At 34.5% G+C, this 22,593-nt stretch overlaps 1 protein-coding gene across 3 annotated transcripts; it reads right to left on the reverse strand.

The window, feature by feature from the left end:
• Positions 1–354: 354 nt before the first annotated feature.
• On the reverse strand, positions 355–22,367 carry LOC129000839 (UNC93-like protein MFSD11). Of its 3 annotated transcripts, XM_054427884.1 has the most exons (8): positions 21,946–22,367; positions 7,691–7,860; positions 6,967–7,143; positions 5,680–5,945; positions 5,157–5,282; positions 4,071–4,239; positions 3,221–3,395; positions 355–2,437 (listed from the first exon to the last, which is right to left on the reverse strand). In XM_054427884.1, the coding sequence occupies exons 1-8, from the start codon at positions 22,036–22,038 to the stop codon at positions 2,282–2,284; spliced, it is 1,332 nt and encodes a 443-aa protein (XP_054283859.1). In that variant the 5' UTR covers positions 22,039–22,367; the 3' UTR covers positions 355–2,281. The 3 variants fall into 3 exon arrangements, with proteins under 3 accessions (XP_054283859.1, XP_054283857.1, XP_054283858.1); XM_054427882.1 differs by lacking the exons at positions 7,691–7,860; positions 21,946–22,367 and adding an exon at positions 7,533–7,653; XM_054427883.1 differs by lacking the exons at positions 7,691–7,860; positions 21,946–22,367 and adding an exon at positions 7,389–7,523.
• Between the last annotated feature and the right edge of the window lie 226 nt (positions 22,368–22,593).

A 22,593-nucleotide genomic window follows, 5' to 3' on the forward strand; every position in this document is an offset into this window, starting at 1 on the left:
AAAACAAATATAAAATAACACAGTAATCATAAATTTCAAAATACAGCTTAAAAATTTAAAATCTAGACAGTGTGTTATATCAGTCATGTGACTTAGAATGTCTTAAATATTGAGTACCGGTATAACAAATTTAAAAAAAATTTTGTCAGTGTATACGGCAGTGGTATTTTGTGTAAAAGTAATTCAAACACAGTCCAAAGTAAGAAAAAGTAGTCCCAACCCATAATATGATTTATAGATAGGCTGGGAATCGAACTGATCCCTCCCGCATCAAAGTCTGAGACGCTAACAATATACACACTTCTTGCTACAAATAAAAACCAAACAGTTTCAACAATAGGAATTAAATGCTACTTTGGAGTTTTCATCGTATTATTATTATTTACAGCTTGACATAAGAATCTTAAAACTAACAACCAAATATAAAACTATAATACAAAGAGTATAAAATCTTGCAATATATTAAATAAGAATAGTTTGTCTAAAGTGTACATTAAGATTGCACAAATACACTTGAAATAGCAGAAACTTCATTCAGAGGTAGTAAACATGAATGAAATGTCCTTTAAGATGTATAAAATTGAGCACTAATACAGCCCAGGAACCAATGACTTTGCGGGCCAATATGTAAATAATTTTGTAGATCTTATTGAAACAGTTCAAATAAATTGCAAATACGTTTGATCATTGACTCTTAGCTGTATGTATTTTGGCACTAATATCATTTATAGTGCAGTTAATCAGGAGTATATGAATTGTACCACTATTTATTTACAATACAACAAAACTATGGATTATCTAAATGGTACCGGTAACTAACAAATTTATCTATATATTTCCAATATTTTATCATAACTTGAATAAATCACTGTTTATTATATTACCTAGAAACAAGATTGCAAATAAATTTACTCAACTCTTTAGTGATTCTAAAACCAAACCAATGTGTATTTTTTTCCTTCTCTGTATTTTTTCCCTTCTTATTTTTTTAAAGTAATCTTTCATTAACACTTAACACATAAAGGGACTTCTATTCTTCAAAATGCACTAATTTTCTTTTAGTCATAAATCATAAAATATGCACAATAACATTACAAATGACATACAGCATATGGAAGACATAAATAACATCCTTTATTTATAACTAATATTAAGTCTTATACAATGGTAAACACAAGAAATAATTGTTGGTCTGGGTCTCAATATAAAACGCTAAATGTTTTAATTGTAAACAATTAATCTTTAAGAGGAACGTTTAGAAAATGCATGAGTTAAATCAAAAGTGTTTATCAAATAAACCCATTAACCTCACTTTTGATGAAACAGAGGATATTTGATGGATGGACTTTAGATACTTAGTAGACATCCATCCAATAATATCAATATCATTCATGATGGCAGCCTTTAATCTTCACCAGTTTTTGGTAAAACAATCAGAACAGATCTCAAGTTAAGACGGTGTTAACATACCAAACTTCAACCAAAACAGGGTGATAATTGTAGACAGGGTGAGTCAGTAGTAGTTTATAGTTTTATAGTTTATGGATAAAAAAACTTTGTTTTTTTTTAAGAGGTTGGCGGCCTCTTTTGACCTTGCATTTGCCCGTCCACATAGACTAAGCGCCTGTGCGTGGAACGTTTACAGCAAAGCAAGGAGTGAGCCGGTACAGTACAAAAGTGAACTGTACTGATAAATTTTAGTGGCAGTGACCAGGATCCAAACCCACGACATCGCTGCCTTGGGCCCAAAGTCTGCGACGCTACCGACTGAGCCACCGACTCACTTAAACCACAATCAGGATTTATTTGTTACAATCAGGATTTAAATCAACAACATTGCTGAAGAGATCAGGCGATTTAGGCATGCTCTTTGTATTATTTTGTAAAGCTATTTAGAGTGATGTTTTACTATTTGATATTTGTATTCACCTTCAATCTGTACTGAGGACAAACGATAACTACTTCTCAACATCTACAAAAATCTTGGATGAAAGTCTACTTTCATGTTTGGAATATTTTGTGAGACAACAAAAATGTTATGTTTATTCAACAAGAACTGTTTGGCAAATTTTAATGTGGTGTCATTATTTTCAGGTAGTCTGATTATTCATTTCCCATACAAGATTCAAATGATCACATAAAGTAGTAATTGCCGCAGCTCGTCTTCAATTTGGCCGGTTTTAGATTTATTTCTTACTGTTCATCTTCTACGTTGACGTAGATTATAAACCATTATGGACTACCGTACTCTCTTGTGCTATGAGGTGTTGGTTAGTTGAGGTTAGGTTTGTTTAGCCAAGTCTTTGTTGCTCGCCGTGACGACGGCTGATGGTGTGTATGCTCGTAGTTGTCTGTTCATGTTCTCTACGAGACAGAACGTCAGTGTCCCTGCAGTCCCCCAGGCAGCCAACATGTACAACTGCATGTAAAGTCCCACCTAGGAACATTCAGCATGTTACAGGCTAACGTTTCTAGAGGTTATATGTTAATTACAAGGGATTGTTATGGCAGTTAAATATTTATTCAGGACAGCAATCTCGTAGATTATCAAACTAGAGGGGAATGATTGCAATTTTAAACGAATAATTTTAAACGAAATGAAAACATTTTTAGATTTCCAAGGCACCACTTGACCCTTTATGAAAAAAGTCCACTATATGCTGGGCTGAGGCTGTACAATGTGCTGCCTGCAAACTATAAATTGCTAAATTAAAATAATTTTAAAGATAAAATAGGTGAACTCTTAATTGACAGAGCCTTTTATTTAATTGCAGATTTTCACAATGCCCCTTTAGTTTAGAATAGTTTTATCATTCAATTTTGTTAATTATATTATCATCTTGATTACTATTTTATTTTTTATATTCTGACAATTCGAACTCTGACAATGCACCTATTCTGTATGTAACACATGTAAAGAATGTTATGTGCAAATAAAATATGTCTATGTCTATGTCTAACTATGTTACATTCAAAACTTTTTTACTTAAACGGCTACAAAAATAATATTTTTTTAAACAGTAAATTTAAAATTCATCTAAACTAAAGTTATTTAAATTGAAGATAAATCTGTAAATTTTAAGTGAATATAGTGAAAATCCAACCTCGTAAATGGAAATTCGCTTAGACTGCAGGTTTGCTGATGGGAGGTGTTATTTCATATATCTAGGATAAAATTCTTGACACTCGATAGGTAATAAATTAGAAACATTAATGTCACCTGGTTGCTGTAGAAGAAGCTGCCGGCAGCAGAGAGAGACTGGGTAAACTTGAAGATGGCGAACGCTGGAGCACTGTCATCAGGATACATGCCTCCCAAGATGGACAGGATCTGGGTGTTGAAACAGCTGTCTCCTAGACCCAGCATCAGACTGCCCAGAATCGCCAGGAACGCACTGTGGAGAATATGGGAAAATTTTAAACCAAGAAATGAAAAAAACCAAGTTGGAGAAAGGTGATAATGCCTTTCAAAGCTTTTTACTGACTAAGAATTATTATTATCATCAATTGAGATGGGGTCGCCATCTAGGAGCGTATTTTAACCCAAATGTAGGTGAAGGATGATTGTAGAATGAAGTGAGATTATTTGTAGCTTTGTTACTGACTTATTAGCTGTTTCATTAGTCAGGACCATTTATTAAAAGCCCTCCGACTATCAAAAAGCTACACACATTTCTCAGGATGAAACCGACAACCTTATGATTACCAGGCAAGCAGTATACTTCCTGTAGGCAGTAAAGTTTTATAAAAATCACACACCTACAACTTCAAAAACTTTTTTTAATAAACTAGAGTTGTTAGCATAAACTCTTGCAGAACCACAAGTCTTATCAAAAGGTTTGAATTAATTCATCCTGAAAACTATCCATTTCAATTGTCGTCAAAAAATGACATTTTTCATTTACTTCAATCGCCTGTTTTAACATTTTGATTCCCAATAACTTTTATCCATATTATTCTACTCTTTAGCTTCTAAACAAAACATCAGTTTAATTAAAAAACCTTTCACTTCTTCATCACTGGCAAATCTTACATCTTTAACAAACAATAAGCGTAAACTTTAACCAAACCTGCTCTGAATATGCGCCTTATCCACTGTTTCACCGAAGGGGGAAGTGTTGGGAAGGTTGAGGTAGATGCTGAAGAAAGCGACAACGTGGATGATGAATCCCAAGATGACAATGGGATCTCTGCCCCAGCGGTTTGTGCGAGAACCCATCAGTCCAAACACAACGCCACCTGGAGCAAGACAAACATACAACCTCTCATACCCATCAGGACCAGGACTATTATGTCATGAGGTGATAATCAGCATAAACAAGGGTCTAGAAAGTAACTTATTTTAGTCAGGCTAAGGCAATATTAATAGTGTAAATAAATACCCTGCAAGATGTGTTAAACCATAGCCTTCTCTAATACAAGGCCGTGGCATTGGTGTGTGGCCACGTCGCACTGGCCGGCTTATTGCCATATAACGTGTAAACACAAACATTGTGCAGATGCTCCATTGTGAATTAGTGCAACAGCTGTTTTTGTAGGCCGTAACTGAGGCATTGCCATTTTTGTCTTGTGTTAGGCTTAGGCTATGATTAAACTCAAAGTATTTAAGATGAATACAAGGCAATAATATTGATAGAAGACAGGTGAAACACAACACACTAATACAAGCAGTCAGATATTCTTCTAAAGTGTTATCCTTGAGGTGTTACTGAACAAATTACGTCCACGTAAAGCAAGTAACGCTCACTCTCCTTTTTATAATGGCATTATAAGGCTTAGCAGTTAAATTTGTTTAAGCTTTTGATGAAAACTAAACTTTTTAAAGCAGAAAATTACAATGAAATCTATCTTAATTTACTAGTTACTGTTTAAATTTTGGATTAAAACTTTACAGGCATTTTCTGATCAAGTAAAATATTTTCTTCACACAAATTAAATATTGCTGACTGTTCCCTTATGTACCAAGCCTTATTTAACCTTTAATTAACCAACCCAAGTAAATTAGCAGAACTAAATCTTATTACCAGAAAAATGCAAATCAACCAAATGTCTCTTATTTTGTTATTAAATTGAATCTCAAGACAGATTGTTTTCCTTTTTTCTTAACCCCTTAAGGCCTGATTTTTCCAATAAACACCAAGTTTGAGTGAACTAACCAAGCACTTCTCCCACTCCTATGAAGATGCCGGACATGCCCACCAATGTCTTGGCACTGTCTCCAAACTCTTTGGTAAACCCTATACAGCTACTGTAGACGCCACAGTAGAAACTCAGCTCAAACCCTGCAACATATGGAAATTATACAACTTGCACTTTGATATTGTATTGAACGACTAATTTAGTTTTTATATTACTTACTTACTTACTGCCGTGGCTCCTAAAATCTCAGTTGATTCTTCGCCTCGTGTACCAGCCTCTTCCAGCCTTCTCTGTCTTCTGCCAAGTTGACATTTGTACCCATTGTCCTGATGTCGTTGAATACTTGGTCAGTCCATCTCAATTTCGGCCTTCCCAATGGATGTTTTTATATTAGATGGTTAAAAATACTAACAGCCTATACAACTCTTTTGTGAGTTACAATTTAAAATTCAACTCAAAGATTGAAATGAAATTAATATGTAGTGCTCACCCAGACACTTATCAAATATCTCTTTGTGTAACATAGTCTATTAGACTGACCAGTGTACAAGAAAGTGACACACAGCAGCAGCATCTCCTTGGTGACAAAGAGCGAGCCAGCAGACTTGAGGGCGTTCAGAGGCCCCTCGTTGGTCTGTGGCGTACACTCGCCATCGTGTGTGCGTGGCCGCGGTAGTACTGCCAACACAACAACACCCAGGCCTGCCACCACGCACAACACGGTAAACACGAGATGGCGTGACCCAGCGTCTATCTCAGCCTTTCCTTGGAACACCAGTGAGACAAACGTGTTGCCCAGGAACATGCTGTAGAAAGACATGTTGTATCAAACAGAAACTTTATAGTGTCCAAAATTCACTTAACACGTTGACTGCGCGCGCCGACTTTACAGGCGCTCCCCAGTGGCGGGCGAAGCCCCGGCGCGCAACCGAATCAGCGAACGCAATTGGCATTCAAATATTTCAGTCTGACGAATCACAAAAGAGCAGTGGTGACTGTGCTGCGTTACCCCGAGAGTGGATGTAGTTCACTGAAACACCCAAAGGTAGCAGCACTGCATGGATCCGTATCCAGTGTCTTTGTAATGTGGGTTGAAGAGAAAAAATCCCCGAAACCGGGACAAAAGCATTGCCGGACGGGATTTTACGGGAAATTTTAGTACCAACCTACACCAAAGTAAAGCTCGCATTCTAAGCTGGCAGGCTGGCAACGATTATAACGTCTCCGTCTGAGGCTAAGCTCACACTGACTCAATATATTACTGTTGGTCTGGTGCCGACTGTAGTCGGCGCGCGCCACCTGGGAGCGCTGGGGACGCCGACTAAAGTCGGCACGCGCAGTCAACGTGTTAAGTTTCTTAAAAATAAAACTTTCTAGTAGAAAGGTGTGGTTAATTTACCCGAAGCAATTTTAAGCATTGTGTGGTGATCCAGCTCAATTATGACATTTACAAATTGAGTTTATTGTTGAATTATGGAATTTGAAACGTGATGAGTTAAGCTAGCTCACCAGTAACTACATAAGGAAATAGAAATGGGGTCCATTGGTAATAGATAAACACAAACAAAACACAACCCTAAAGCATTGTTCTAATGTTTAACTTCTTCAGAGAGAGAATTATCTTGACAGTTATCCCTTTTGAAAAAAAATCTTATCAGCCGCTTGACTTTCCTTTAAAATATAACCTTTGGTAAAAAGTATATCTCTACCATTACCCATTTACTGCCTAGTCACACAATGTAATATTGGGATTACATGGAGTCGGAGCAACATTTAAAGTCACTGAAAATGATAGAGTCATATTACGACTAGGAGTTAACAACTCACCTGCTTTGCAGCATTGCCCAGAAAATGCCAGAGTTACGGGATATCGTGTTGGCATCACTGTTGAGAGTGAGGTAGCAGCCCTGCGCCGTCCAGATGGCAGCTGCCCCAGCACCTAGCATACCAGATGCGGCGTACAACAGCCAGGTTTGTGGGTAGAGAAACGAGGCGATAAACAACCTGTGAAAAAAGAGTGAGATAGTAACTGGTGTTGTGGAATTAGTGCAATGGAGCAGCTACAGTGAAACAGTTACTTTGTAACAGGTACTGCAACAGTTGTACTCACAGGTATATGATCCCTCCCAGCAGCATAGTGACTCGTCTATACACTGATGAGACTAGGTGCCAACCAGTTACACAGGGCAAACACTGGGTAGATTATGGAACAGCTACTTTATAACAGGTACTGTAACAGTTGTACTCACAGGTATATGATCCCTCCTAGCAACATGGTGACTCGTGGTCCTAGTACACTGATGAGACTAGGTGCCAACCAGTTACACAGGGCAAACACTGTGTAGATTATGGAACAGCTACTTTGTAACAGGTACTGCAACAGTTGTACTCACAGGTATATGATCCCTCCCAGCAACATGGTGACTCGTGGTCCTAGTACACTGATGAGACTAGGTGCCAACCAGTTACACAGGACAAACACTGTGTAGATTATGGAACAGCTAATGTTTAACAGTTACTTTGTAACAGGTACTGTAACAGTTGTACTCACAGGTATATGATCCCTCCCAGCAACATGGTGACTCGTGGTCCTAGTACACTGATGAGACTAGGTGCCAACCAGTTACACAGGGCAAACACTGTGTAGATTATGGCCAGGCTAGTGTAGCCGTTACCAGTGAACGTAGGATCATCTCGAGTAATGCTGTCCAGTACTGTTTTCTGCAAAAAATATACATTTTACTACATGGTGGTCTTAAACTATTTCTCTTGAAATTTTTCAGGTTTTCATTTGTTCACAATTATTATAAACCTACTTTTTAAGCCAGTTACACACTTTTAGACTCTATAACACAACAAACAAGACATTGAATCAAGCATGCATGTGGAGGGAGCATCCAAACAATGGAATAGTTGTTGTATCGTGCACAATGGAACTGCGCTATTTGGTAAAATTGCTTAAGTATATTTAGAGCATTTTGTACCTCATGTGAAGTTACAAGTAAGAATCAGAATTCAGAATCAGCGTAAAGTAGTCACCACTACAACCGGGCCTTGGGCTTTAGATTATGTGAGATTAGAAAACGGTTAAATCCCATAACCGTTGGACCTTATTTTTGAAAATTTCAGGTAATTTTGTTGAAACAATTATCAATAATTAGTCATACACTAAATTGCATGAGGTTCTATGTCAAAATTAACAAAACTAAATTTAGAAGTGATTTGTATACTTATTTAATTAATTGAAAAAGGAATTAGTGGTGGTTTTTCACAATGTGTTACAAGATATTGAAGGTAAAACAAATAATAAATATATATGACAAATTATGTTAACAAAAAACAAAAATTATGATGTTATATGACGTACTGCTCATTTCTTCCTTGTATGCTATTACTGTGCCCGTGTCATAATAAGACCTAAACCCGGGACCAATTTACACATTTATTTTATTGTCCCCAGAGGCTAAAAACACGATCAGTTTCAATTCATATACAGTATGTGTCCGTTTGCACAATAATTCTAGTAAAAATTATCTGATTTTGATTAAATTTGTCACAAACGTGTAAACCTACGTTTATTTATAGGTCAAACTATGGGAACCTGGTTTTATGGGTTAAACATTTTTGTATCCCATTTTTGACCTCCGAAACATAAAATTTTGCAATTTATTTCTAAACAACTTTATAGAGCTTGAAACAAATAGCCTATGTAATATATTGAAGAGTTTTGTTGTACATCTAATGGTTAAGAGAAAACTAAAAAAAACTGTTAAACTTTAAATTTATATGTTAGTCTTATGGAGAATAAATAAACTGTTGTAAATACTCGTTAAAATTAATGTTACTTTAAAAAATCTTACAATTTTAAGGCAATATTTCAGCAAAAATCCAAATTGTAAATGGAAATTTGCTTAGTCTGCAGGTTTGCTGCTGCGTATTTCCAAATTTGTCTTACCGATAAGCTGAACTGAGTCAAAAGTTCATTAGGTAAGAGAGACCTGATGAATAAAATCACAACTAACCTAACTCAGTTAAAATAAAATGTATCCTTTAATACTTTTTAATGAAATGGCAACCATACAAAGTACAAACGTTTACTGCGGACATTTTCCATCACGATTGTAAAAAACAATACACAACGTTTCGGGATCTGGAATCTGATCCCGTCCTCAGGTGAAAAAACTTAACTAACACATCCAGATCCCGAAACGTTGTGTATTGTTGTTTACAATCGTGATGGAAAATGTCCGCAATAAACCTTTGAACAACATTAACTCACCATCACCAACAATGAACTTCATACAAAGTAGGTATTTTAAGCCAAGTATGAATGGAATAGAGTGTATACTCCTCCCCCTCAAACATGTTTAAAAACATCAAATTTAAATTATTCATCAAACTGGTTTTATTTTCATTATTAGTCCAAGTTAAGTCTTTACTTGCGACCAGGTTCAAATTATACTCATTTTACTTTTTTTTTTAATCGATTTGAGATTTTGAGGAAAGATTTGAGATTGCGAAATAAAATTTGCATTTGGCCGCTAGCCATTGGGACAGCCTCGTTACACTTAGAAACTTTACCTCCTTGACTTCAACGACTTATCTTTCAGTTTGTAAAGTACAAGTTGTCCTTTCCTTGCTTGCCTTTGTGATACACCCACAATGTCAAATGTAACACTGTGATCATTGTTTTCTGGGCAAATACTGCCAAATCAAGAGAGGTACTAAATGGTGTTGCTACAATCTTGTACTATTAATATAACTAGACATTCCATCAAATTTTTCTTCAAAATGGATGTACAGTAGTTGAAGTGGGACACTGACAGTTCGCACTGATAAAAATTCTTGACTTCTGTCACGTACACAGCCTTTTTAACCAAGTCGAACTGATACCTTCTCTTTGTTTGAAGTTCATTGTTGGTGATGGTGATTTAATGATGTTCAAATGTTATTTTGTAATGTTGTTTGATAGCTTCTTTTATGTCACACGAACTATCTCAGTAACAAAAAAAGTAACGTCTACTTCAGTAACAAAAGTCAATGCTACAATCCTATCAACAGCTTGCCAACTATTAATAACAATCGTAGCCAATATTTACAATAATTGGTGAATGTGGACAAAATAATGTAAAATGGAATCCAGGATTATTATTGTTAAGGTTTAGAACTGTTCTTTTTCCTGGGATATAAATCACAATACTTAACATTTTAAATTTTCATGACCGGGTCTGACTGAAAACTGTTTGTAATAAATAGTAAATAATATGCAAAGCAAACACACATTATTAACATTGGAATTGGAATTTTTAAGATGTAGTTAAAAAAACAATTATTTATTGAAAGAATTGTTTGTGAACAACTGTAATTTTAATTGGACTGTTGGTTAATTAACAGAAGGTCTTCAGGTTTAATTGGATTCAACTAAGTTAACAGGAGTTAAACAACTAACAGCTTTTGATCAAGCATATTACTTTGAAAATACAATTGATTTGTAATATTTGTTTAATGTTTATTTTGTTTGTAATACTGTACATTTAATGTTTATTTTTTTCTATTTAGGCTATAATGTGAAAAAAGAAAGTCTAGACTCTTGCTCTTCTTTGACATGTTATAGATTTTTTATTTGTAAACTGGGCACGAAATTGCAAACTGATATAACCCAAGGCCAGAATTCATCAACGCAATTGTTAAGCCATTGACTGTGCTGTAGACATCCAATATGTACACACACATTACTCGCCAGTTAAGTAACACTGTTGTATTGGCAGGTTTGCCGCAACGGTGTAAAATATTACTCCTTTCTCTTTAACCTCTGTCGCAACCTGGACCATGCAGTTTCTTATAAAGGATACAATCACCAACTATTTAATTGCTAAGAAAAAGTTCTAAATGACTTGCTGGCTGCTCGGGAATATCAATTCCTTGAGGAAAAAGTGAATTTTGCATCCGAAAAAGAAATTTTCTCTGAAGAAATCCTAATGGATGTGTAATGAGGTATACTCCTTCACTTAGTAGAAAATGGGGGTTTTAAGTCGGGTATTTTGAATTATATTGGAGTAGTCTCCAGAGCAATTAGTCTTATTTTTAAAATTACTGGGAAATTAACAATAATAAATTCGGGTACATTATTTAATTCTAAGCAAAGTTTCTTTACTGTACACACAGAGCTTTAGCTTCAAAGTACTAATAATATTGAACATTGTCACAATGCTCAATGAATGTAAGAAGCTAAACAAAGGTTAAAGAGTTTAATAAGGTTTAAAGAAAAATTTCTTTCATCGTTGAACATGTATTTAAAGAAATAGTGTTATATTTTGGAAATATTTTCCAAACAATCTTTGACTAACTGATTTTATAGTTACAACATATCTTTACTTTATCTCTTTTAAGGTGATTTAACTTTTAAATTTCAGCATGCCAAGTAGGAAACAACGTGCAGAGGAACACAAACAAGTGTGCAAAGCATCAACAACAGCCGAATAAGTAAAGTTTGGATGACAGTCTGAGTCATGTTCGAGTGTACACTGTTTTGAGTAGGTACTTTATCCACTGTATTTATTAGTTACATTGCTAATAACTAAATAAATGGATGAGATTTTATTTTAAATTAAAACCGCAAGTTAAAAGTCTGGTAGAGTTTGGTTAATGTCAAACAGATTTTTTTGCATTTTAGTATTGTTTTATTTGGAGACCAAACATGAAAGTTTTTAGATACTCTCATTGTATACAATGTATAGAAAAATTATATATTATTAATTCTTTTAAATAAAATCCTATCCAACTCTCTTTGTTTGTGTTGAAAGTATTCAAAATCAATTCAAAATCACATATTTTGAATTTCAAGAATTTTTAGACAATTGACAAAAGACAAATATTTAACTGGAGTCAAACTCAAGATTGCCAATTTTTATTTGAAGTACTCTAGACGTTCACCGAGGACCGTAGAAAGTTAGGAATGAGGAAAGTAACACTTAATTTGGTGTTATGGTCGTTACTCGCTCTACATGAGACTCTACAGGCTTCATTAGTCCTAGTCACTGAATCACTGTCATCTCAAACGGAAGTTTACAAATATTTCACAACAGAAAATTACAGTCTTCGTTATTCGGGTGGCAACGATTAAGAGTATTAAAATTACACTAGATCTTGGTCCACTGATCTTTTGATATCAACCTCATAAAATTGTAAGATGAAATCTCTCTAGTAGGTACTCTAAGAAATTCTTTGTAAAAAAATTAAAAAAAAAAATTTAAATAACTAATTGGGTGGATTTAAATTTTAAAACAACCGCAATATTACAGGTGGATATTAGTAAAATACATATGGTACTTAAAAAAATTTTAATTATATGCTTAAAGATTTTTATAAGTTTCCAAATATTTTCAGTGTATTTGGTTAAAAAACAATTTATGAACTTCAAGAGTTACATGAGTGTCTTAAAGCAAACAAGAAATATCATTATTGGGTTGTAAGCTTGGTTTTATATCTTATCCGCATAATTAGTCCAACTTTAGATAAAATTTTAATCCAACAAAATGAAAAAAATTTGACCTGACACTCTAAACATTTAATTTTTAAATAGCCTAGTTAGAATCGATATGTGTTTCCTAATCATAAATGTTATTACCACTGCTCTCACATTTTAATATTTTTTCTTAATAATTTACAATACTCAAACGAATTTCACAATCCGAACTTTTATAAACCTTGAAGTAGTAATCCAATACCATGTTGATTTGTCTAGGTAATTGTCAATGGAAACAGTAATCCATAAGTCAATATATCAGTGAAAGTGAAAGATATGCTGACCACTAGAATGAAAGTGGAAGTATTAGGAGAGACCATCGTGGTATTCAGTAAGAGTCAGACAACCGGTTCAAGGTCGAACGACAACCAGTTGTCCTACACAGAGAGTGAGGCACAACAAACACTGTTAAACCACTTGGACTCTGTCCAAAACTGCTGGACCGAAACCGGGTCAAATGGAAGTTGGAAACAGTGAATGATGATGTTCGAGTTAAATATTATTGGAAATCAAAATAAGAAGAGGAAAAAGTTGTACACAATACACTAAACGTCTTAGATAAAGTCAATGTTAACACTGAAATATTTGTATATAAAAATTTTAGTAAGTTAACACTAGAAAGTTCTGTGATGACATACCTATTACACAGTTCACATAAATGTTTTAAATAACCAAGGAAAAAATTAATTTGAGTCAAATATGGTGTATTTGGGCATTTGATTGTCGATTTGGATTTTTAGGAACAAAAAATATTTATTTTTATGATTGTGTGCGACCCAAATATATGGGTACCAGAAAAATGTAAAGCAACAATATGGTTTATCAACAATAGTCAAAATTCCTTTACAAAATCAACACAAAATTTAGCTATGTTTTATTCAGAGTTCTAGAAGTCATCTCCTATTTTAAATGAGTAGTCATAAAGATTGTGGTTGCTATTGGGTTATTAAGCTTATTGATACTTTTTTGCACGTTTGTGAAACGTGAGCAAGCAATTTAGAGCTTGGTTAAGTGTTTATTTACAAAACAGCAATGCACACTGACTAGCAGGGTGGCAAAGCGTAGCAACTGGTTTAAATTAATGAATATCTGTTTATAATCAATCTATCTATAGTCTATACTTAATACAATAAGGGTTTGCCCAGTAACATCCCTTTTCCAGCCGTCCTACCGTCCGTTTTTAAAATCGAGGTGTCATTTTAAAGCTTATGATCTAGCAAACCTGCAAATGATAATTAAAAGGGTAATTTTCTTAAGGGGTTCGCCCCCTCACGTTTAATTGGTTTATGGAGTCCATTTTCAAATATCCAGTTATGCTGACCTTTTTTGTGCTTATTTTTGAGCCTATTTTAATTTATAAAGGGATTCTGCACATCTACAGGAAAATATCTTTCTAACAGTATGCATAGATAACCAAACATAATTTTGAAAAGGTTAAAATGGGTTTTGTACTGGATTCATTTTGCATCGGAAATAAGTTTTGGACTCAGTCTATTAAACTAGGCAAAATTTGCACACCGGTCTCCTCGTATGAATTTAAATGTGTTTCGTTCGCTTGGAATTGCAATCCAGTAGAAACAGCTGTAAAATTCAGCTGGTGAATGTAGCTAGTTTAAGTAAGTGTTGCCAACTGATTAGTTTCAGTGTTATGATTTCCACAGTAATGTTGGCAAATGTGTGAAATCTGGTTGGCTAACTAAGGTCAAGTGTAAAACCGGCAAATCAATTTTCTGGCCGTATGAGTAACCAGTTCCAAATCTGTTCAAAACATTTATTAAAAACACCTTTTTACCCATGAAATCGTATACAATTTCTTGATGGATTAAATATGTGTATAAAATAAATCAAAGAAAATTTCTGGCTGTACTGTAGGGCAAATATTGAAGTGGTTTATTTTTTAAATAGTTAAAAAAAAAATTAAAAAAACCTATATGAAATAAATTTGATAGGAGGATAGTTCATCACCTTCATTTATTTATTTAAGTTTATCTATACCAAAATTTAAAATTAACATTACAATTCTAAAAATTTTAAAATTAAAACCAATTTATTATATAGGACAACTTGAATCTTTCCAAAGATAAAGAACCACTCTAAAGTTCAATGGCAGCAACCTAAAAAGATAGCAATAGAACAAAGACGGACTTCTGTTTATAAGTATTATCAACTTCCACACAAAATCTGAATCGTCGTTAATCGTCATGCGTAAAAACACTTGATAATCTATAGGCATGCCTGCACTGCTAATATAAGTAGATGGGTCATATAAGAATGTTGGAAAACAAAAGTACAAAATATAATATTTTAAAGAGAACAAGTTTTTGCTTAATTGTTTATATTAGACTTCAGTTAAATAGTATTAGTGTATTATTCTTAATAAATTGTTGTTTTGTTGGATTCTGATGTAATCGTTGATGTAACAAACCATAAAAATCGTATTCTGTATCTTCCAACTGATTTCTCAAACATAAAAAAAACATAGGACAACGTTTACTAGGAGGTTTTTTTAAAGGTACCGATTTGGAGTTCCACTTTGGTTCTTTCTCTGACTAAAGTTCTTTAAAGTGTGTGATGGGTGTGGCAAAGAAATAACTCAGGAAGTTAAACGTCCTTGAACTTATCTCAAACAGGATGGCCTTGAAAATTTCATGAGGGAATTGTCTGAACCTATCACCACAAAGACAGGAAAATCCCTTCATATATGAAGCCAATTAAGTTAAAGATTAGAAGATTTTCTCAATACAAATGAGTTCAACTCAAATACTTTAAATGCGGTATCAGCAATCTGACACATACTTTCTCCCATTAGCTAGTAAACAACCATTATCATGGGTAAGCGGTGGGAGTGACCATAACATTTTATAGGGTAAATCGCAAAAGTTGGAATAACTTTGGAACTGTAATTTTACAGCAATGGGAGGTTGCACTATTTTGTTTCAAATTATAAGGACCATAACATACTAATTTAAAGCAAAACCGGTTTTTTAATCAGATTTTTGGTTATATTATGGGAAAATAACTTAATTTATAATAACTTTTGAGCCATAATTTTTACAGCAATGGTAGTTATACCATTTATTCAAAATTTAAAGGGCTATAACATACTAAATTTGTATCAAAATTGTTTGGGCCATTCTCAAGAAAATTATATTTTTCCGTTATTTCATGGATTTTAAAGAGAAAATCATCATTGAAAATCAAAATTTCAAAACGATGAAAAAAACTGCTGGAGATACCATAGATTAGTACCTATGTACCAATTTTATCAAAATCGGACCACAGGTGTGGTCTGTAGCTCTGTACGTATATCCACACACACAGACACACCCACACACAGACATCACTTCGAAAACCACATGTTTTTGGACCAGGGGGGGCCCAAAACGGATATATCTACTCAAAACTCAAACTCAAAAATTTTGACGAAAACAATAGGCCTACTTTCTCCATACATGTACTATGGTACCGGAAGGAGGAGAAAGTAAAAATAACCATTTCACAATAATTTTCATTGAAGCCTCAGATTAAATGCAGACAGAACTGTTCAATTTAAAGTTAAATGCAAGTTTGATTCACAATAACATTTCATGCTTATATGTTGGGATGGCTGAGAATTTTTGCACGAACATTAAAAACCATCACTCATGTCAAACCATATTACATTGAAACTCCATATCTGTCAACATTGTACAGTAGGAAACAAACATACGCTACATGGACGAATTAGAAGTCAATTTAGATGAGAGGTTATCATTTACTAAGTAATTATCAGCTGTTGGCTCAGGTTTTGTTAAACAAACAGGCTGCTCAGACCTTTGTTGTGTGTCAAGTGAAAAAATACTATTCTTGGAAGTTAAGAGTCATAACCCTTCAGGTATGGCACTTAATTTATTGTTGCCAGTATTTTTTTACAGATTAAATCAAAGAAAATGCATGAAGACTATTACATTTGCATATTACCTAAGATACATTCCAAAAGTATAAAATTCTCTCTATTCCAATGTTAAAAAGAGTGAGCTGTTACACCATTTTATACACACACTATTTAATCCAACCAAAATGAAACTCTAACACCTTGGATTAACGTCCGCACTAGTGAGTCCTACGACCAACTGCAGGACTATCCTGATAATTAGACCAATTTGTTAATACCAAAGCAAAAATGTGGTTCGGATCCCACTATAAACTGTAGGTACCTTAATTGCCATTAGCTGTATGGGCTATTAATTAACAGCTGTGTCTAAGGAATATGTCGGCCTTAGTCACTAACAAGACTACAAGATCGCGCCACTCATCCTACACTCATATTTGGGTTAAAATACGCACATAGTGGCGCCCGCATCTTAAATAAATGATATAATTGATGGTTGATATGACTGCGTCAAAGGTATACAGAGCTTTAAAGTACCTGTAGCTCATTCCATAAGAGTTGCATTCCAATATTTTCTCTTTGAGTTCAAATGACTATGCTAAATCTGGTTCATAGATGGGATCTCCTTTTGGATTAACGAACTCGCTGAATACATGTCGCAAGAGTGTTTGCTCAAGATTTAAGTTAAATACCACCTAATGAGTTAAACTGAAATATTTTCAGCATTTAACATATACAAGCTGTTGGCCCGTCCTACGTACGGGAATCGAGTGGTCAACTAAAACTGAATATAATTCAGAAAAGCTAGTTTACACACATTGAGACCAATTCTGCCGTTTTATTGAGTATCATCTTGTAAACAGCAAAACAGTTTAGTTAACATAAAATGAGAGCCTCGATTTTATCATTGACTATATACCTACATTTTATACAGAAATAGTTTATATAGGCCTAATCTTACTTATTTCATATAATCAATGACTAAATCACAGAGTATAAATAATAAAATAATCTCATAATTGCATATTGCACTAAAATAAACTTATTATTATTATTACTTAAAGATATTATAGACTGCTCTAAAAAATAAATTATATCATCCAAAGTTTTACTATGTATATTTAAATAATAAATATGTCACCCTCTTAACGAATAAATAAAAGTATAAATGATTATAGCAATACACATACCTAGTATAAATAAGTCAAACCTTCGATGTAATTTTTATCCGAATGCTAAATTTGTGTCACATACGCTAAATGTTTACAGCTGTTACGTTGAGCAAATGATATTATACCAAAAGCTAGTGTAGAATGTTAGCGTCGGCTGCTAGACTTTAAAAAAATTAAAACTTAATTAATAAAAACCTGTAACCCTAAACTAAAATTATGGCTTTGACATTCCCTAGTTCTCAAAATTATCTTTCTTTCAACACAAAAATCCGTCAAGGGGTTGATTCAGAATCGTGAAATAAAAAAAACCCTGTCACGTTTTAATATATATGATTGATGCGATCAATAATGTATTACTTTCATCCACAAGCACTGTTACTGCCATTACCTACTTAACTATCAGACCTTTACTAAAATTACAAATTTGTTTCAGAACAATGTTTCAGGCTGATTTACCATTATTGTTGATAAAATAATTTGTTTCAATCCATTTATCAAGCAAAGAATTAAGTTTTAACACGTTTGCTGCGGCTCATCAATGGCGGGCGCATCCCTGGTGCGGCACAGCATTGAACGAGCACAATTGCTGGGCGATTGGCTTTCAAATTTCGGTCTGACGAATAGCAAATAACGTGGGGTGATATACAGCGTTACGACAAAAGTGGTGCTAAAACACCCATAGATAGCAGCACTGCTTGGAACGTAACCGGTTTCATTGTAATGCCAATTGGAGGGAGAAAGACGGGACAACAAGTTGATTTCTAAGCTTGCCAGACGGGGATTTTATGGGAAAATTTACTACCAACCTACACCACAACAAAAAGAAAGTCTCACACTACACGCTAACGTGGTAGGCTATAGGTCCGCCTTCGACCGACGCTAGGCTTGCACTGACTAACAGAATGATGCACTTCAGTTTGGGTTTTGGGTCAGTACTGACCCGTGTGAGGGTTGCAATCACCGAGGGTCAGTACTGACCCACCCGCAGCGAACGTGTTAATCAACTTCCATTTTTGAGAAAGTCACAGATGTCTACAAAACAGCAAAATAAACAATAAACAAATGGTACCATGTGCATACAACAATGTGATGTCCTGCATACTATGGTTTCCACGAAGCCAGTTGGCGGACAGGTTTCTTGCAAGCCCCATGTAACATGAAATACATTCGAGGCAAGTAACCTGTCCGGTAACCTGCCTGCTCTACGGGCCTCATGTAAACGTTGCTTATTGCCAGTGCAACTCAAAACTCAATTAAAATAGATTTAAATTTCCTGAAACTAATCAATTTTTTCAACAAAATTGTAACATTTAGTGACCTTTTAATTTGAAACTCCCACCAAACTACTGTTGTAAAGTTTATGTTCAACTTACTTCAAATGCTGATGAAAAGTTAACTTGAATAAAACTAAATAGAACTTGTTACCTCAATGTTGCCGATAGTTTGGAATGAAGTGAAAACTAACATCAATCCTATGCCACAATAAACCACATTTACAAATCCATAATCTCTTTTGCCCATTTTGTACACCAAATACTCTTGTTTGCTTTTAATTACTTGTCTTGCCGGGAATGCCTGCTAGAGTAACCTAACGATTGAGAAAAACAGTCCTAAATGTGTAATCTTACTGGGTCAAAAATCTCACGCACAATAAGATTAGATAGTTGGACACAAGATTGATTGACAATTAAAACTTTTTCCCACATCTAAAAAGCATTTAGTAACACTTGACAGGATATCTAATGTGTTGTCATAGATAAAACATACTCCCTTAGTAGATTTCTCATCCTTATGGAACAGCTGAAGACAATTTTATTGTTAGTTCTGTACGGTTTATGTAGAGGTCGTGTTTTGTTTACAATTTGTTTCCCATCATTACAGACATTTAAAACCTCGTTTAACCAAATAATACGATCTAATCATAAACAATAACTTGTCCCCTAGTTATATAACCAAACAGTAAAGCACAAATCAAGAAATTAACCCTAAAATAATAGAAACAAAATTTCGTCGACACTAGCGCCCAGTGTCACCGTACATGAACTAGACACGAAAAACGTGCTTCAAAATTTACAATGGGATGAGAAGTCTACCTACTTTGTGTTGGTTAGTCTATGGTGTTGTCTAACTGAAAATACACTTTTGATCACAAGTTGAAATGTCAAGTTGGTTTCGGTAGGCTTACTGTAAATAAAAAATTACTTTTCATGATGTGAAACTGTTGGAAAATTATAGGTTTTGTTGTTTATGGTGACAAGCTGAAGCATTTGTTAGGATAGCTTTGACTAGATACCGCATGTGAATAATGTAATTGATAAAGTACAGTTATAAGCTGGTTTGACAAATAATTGCATTGCAAGTATCATTTATGGTTTTTGCTTGTTTAGTAAAACACCAATCAATACAGCCCTTTCAGTGTGATAACCTGCTCTCTGGATCTTTTTATTTGGAAAATTGCTTACTACCTAGCCAGTAAATAGATTTTAATTAACCATATTCATATTTGTTTACCGGTACTATTCTATTGAGTCTACTGAAAATCAACTAAGTCCAGGAACAGCACCTACAATCTCCAATAAGTAATTAATTAGGCCTACCATGAGACATCATCCTCCTTATTAATTATATTTCTACCCTAAGACCCTATACAACCGAAATTCAAAGGTGTTTGGATACAAGTGTACACTAACTAAAGTTAATAAGCTTAAAACAGAGCAAGCCAGCAGTGTCGAGAGTGCTGACGCTTAAATGAGCACCTGCTATTGACTCTAGCGAGCGTTCTGATTGGCTGACGCCTATCATGTGACATAACGGGTCTCAGTACAGATCAGCTGTAATTCAAAATTTTTTTGAGTCCGTGGCCGAATACCTCCTCATTTCTCTTTTCCATCTCATAAAGTACCTGTGTAATTAAATGCCCCAAAGAACGGGCAACAGTACGACTTTATCGCAGAAAGACGGCCATGGCTACAGAAAGCCCAGCTGCTCAATTGTTTTTTATAATTTATTTGTTTTTATAACAACTAATTAAAAACATTAGGCTATTTACACAGGCAAAGTTAGGGCCACATGGCCCTTTCTTACACTTAACCTGTATAAGTTTCTGCAGAAAATTCTACAATTAGGCCTAACTTGTTTTTTTGCAGAAAATATTTCTGTAGAAAGTTGAAAACTAGATTTTCTGCAGAAAATTTGTTCCGTTCTGCAAACAATAACACTATAAAACGTCATGCACTACCAATACATAAAACGAAAGATTCTACGTCAATATTTGGCGCATCAATTGTGAGGAAGAACGCATAGAATAACCAAATTACCAAAAGGCTATTATTTCCAAATATTGGTTCATTAAAACTAGGCCTATCACAATTAGGTTTGAGTTCAAATTTGTAACATTGTATTTTACTAACAAAGATCTTTAATTTGATGTGCATATAAGCCTATAACACGATTACTAGAAAAATACCGGTAAGGATCATAAACATCAACAAATGAAGTTTTTGGCCCGAAAATAAACATTATTTAACATATGCTAAAACATATGTTCAATGCTATTAGTATAGGATTCGGGCCAACAACGTCATTTTGTTTATGTTTATGATCCATACCGGGTATTTTTCTAGTAATCGTGGCCTATACTTACATTTAAGATTTTATTTTGGCTCAGCGGGCCATCCCTCATTAGCTACGGTGGCCTTTTAAATGTGTTAACTTTTTATAAGCTAGGCCTACAAAAATTATGTAAAAATAATAAAAAAGGAACGGGTAGACTTCCGTATCTGTTGGCACAAACAAGCGAATGAAAAGATCGATCGATATATACGAATGAAACAATTGAATAATCAATATTTTCATTCGTTTGTTTATGCCAACAGATACGGACGACTGCCCAAAGGAACAAGCAGTGGTAGAGAGTGGTCAACAGCGGTCTGAGCAATGAAAAGGTTCAGGATCGGAAGGAAAGAGCTAAATGCAGAGTCCTGTTCTCATCTTACACTTATTTTATATAGAGATATCATAATTTGTAAAAGCAAGAGTGATGTAAACTTAGTAGGTACATGACAGTTAAAAGATTCGAGTGATCAATTGTTTAGTGGATTTAAAAAATAAAATTGCCTATCAAAGAAACTAGGTAATTTGCTAAAAAGACTCACATAACTTAATATAGATAAACAAGCATTGTCTATATTTTATTACATAGGTACAACTAGGCCTAACTTGGCTAGGCTTAGGCCTACCTCAATGTTTCCCATAGTCTGAAAAGCAGTGAAGATCAGCATGAAGGCGAGTCCCAAAACGGTCACATTTAAAAGTCTTTTGTCAAAAATCATCTTGAGGATAATTTTGAACTGTAGTCACTAAAAAGTCAGAAAAAGGCAAGTCGATTGTTATCAACAGAAAGTAAAAATATATTACCTAAACCTAAACGTTCATTCCTTACTTCCAAGTGCAAATTAAAAAGGCTAGTAGAAAATTAAAACGCCGATTTCTTTGTTTATGAAAATCAAATTATTATTGCTATAACTTATACCCTGCAGTAAACTCGTTGCAGAGAGTCGACTGTCGCCGTCAGTTAGTACTTAGTTTTCAAAATCGAAAATAAATGGTAGTTTAGATTCAGATTGACGAGTCCCACCGTTGCTTCACAGTCACACTTGTACTTGACTTGTGTCTGTGTTGTGTTGTTGTGTTGTTGTCATCGAAGCGACACTGACAGAACAGAACAGCTGCAACGCTGCAACAGAAGTGACAGTGCAGTGCAGTGAAAAGTGACGACGACGACAGACAAACAGAACAGAACAGAATCCAAGCAGAAGGAAAGGTTTTTTTCTTCTTTTTTCTTTATCCTGTTTGCTTTAAGTCAGGTTTCATTTATATGCAGCCTT

Source organism: Macrosteles quadrilineatus, unplaced genomic scaffold, assembly GCF_028750875.1.
Source record: "Macrosteles quadrilineatus isolate MER2022 unplaced genomic scaffold, UCM_ALF_1.0 Scaffold_8__2_contigs__length_117827958, whole genome shotgun sequence".
Lineage (NCBI taxonomy): Eukaryota > Metazoa > Arthropoda > Insecta > Hemiptera > Cicadellidae > Macrosteles > Macrosteles quadrilineatus.

Coding starts and splice junctions, on each gene's coding strand:
- LOC129000839 (XM_054427884.1), bottom strand. CDS start 22,038: ATGATTTTTGACAAAAGACTTTTAAATGTGACCGTTTTGGGACTCGCC. Junction 7,861..21,945: donor AGACTATGGGAAACATTGAG/GTAGGCCTAAGC, acceptor TATTTTTTGCAG/AAAACAGTACTGGACAGCAT. Junction 5,283..5,679: donor TGTCACTTTCTTGTACACTG/GTCAGTCTAATA, acceptor CATATGTTGCAG/GGTTTGAGCTGAGTTTCTAC.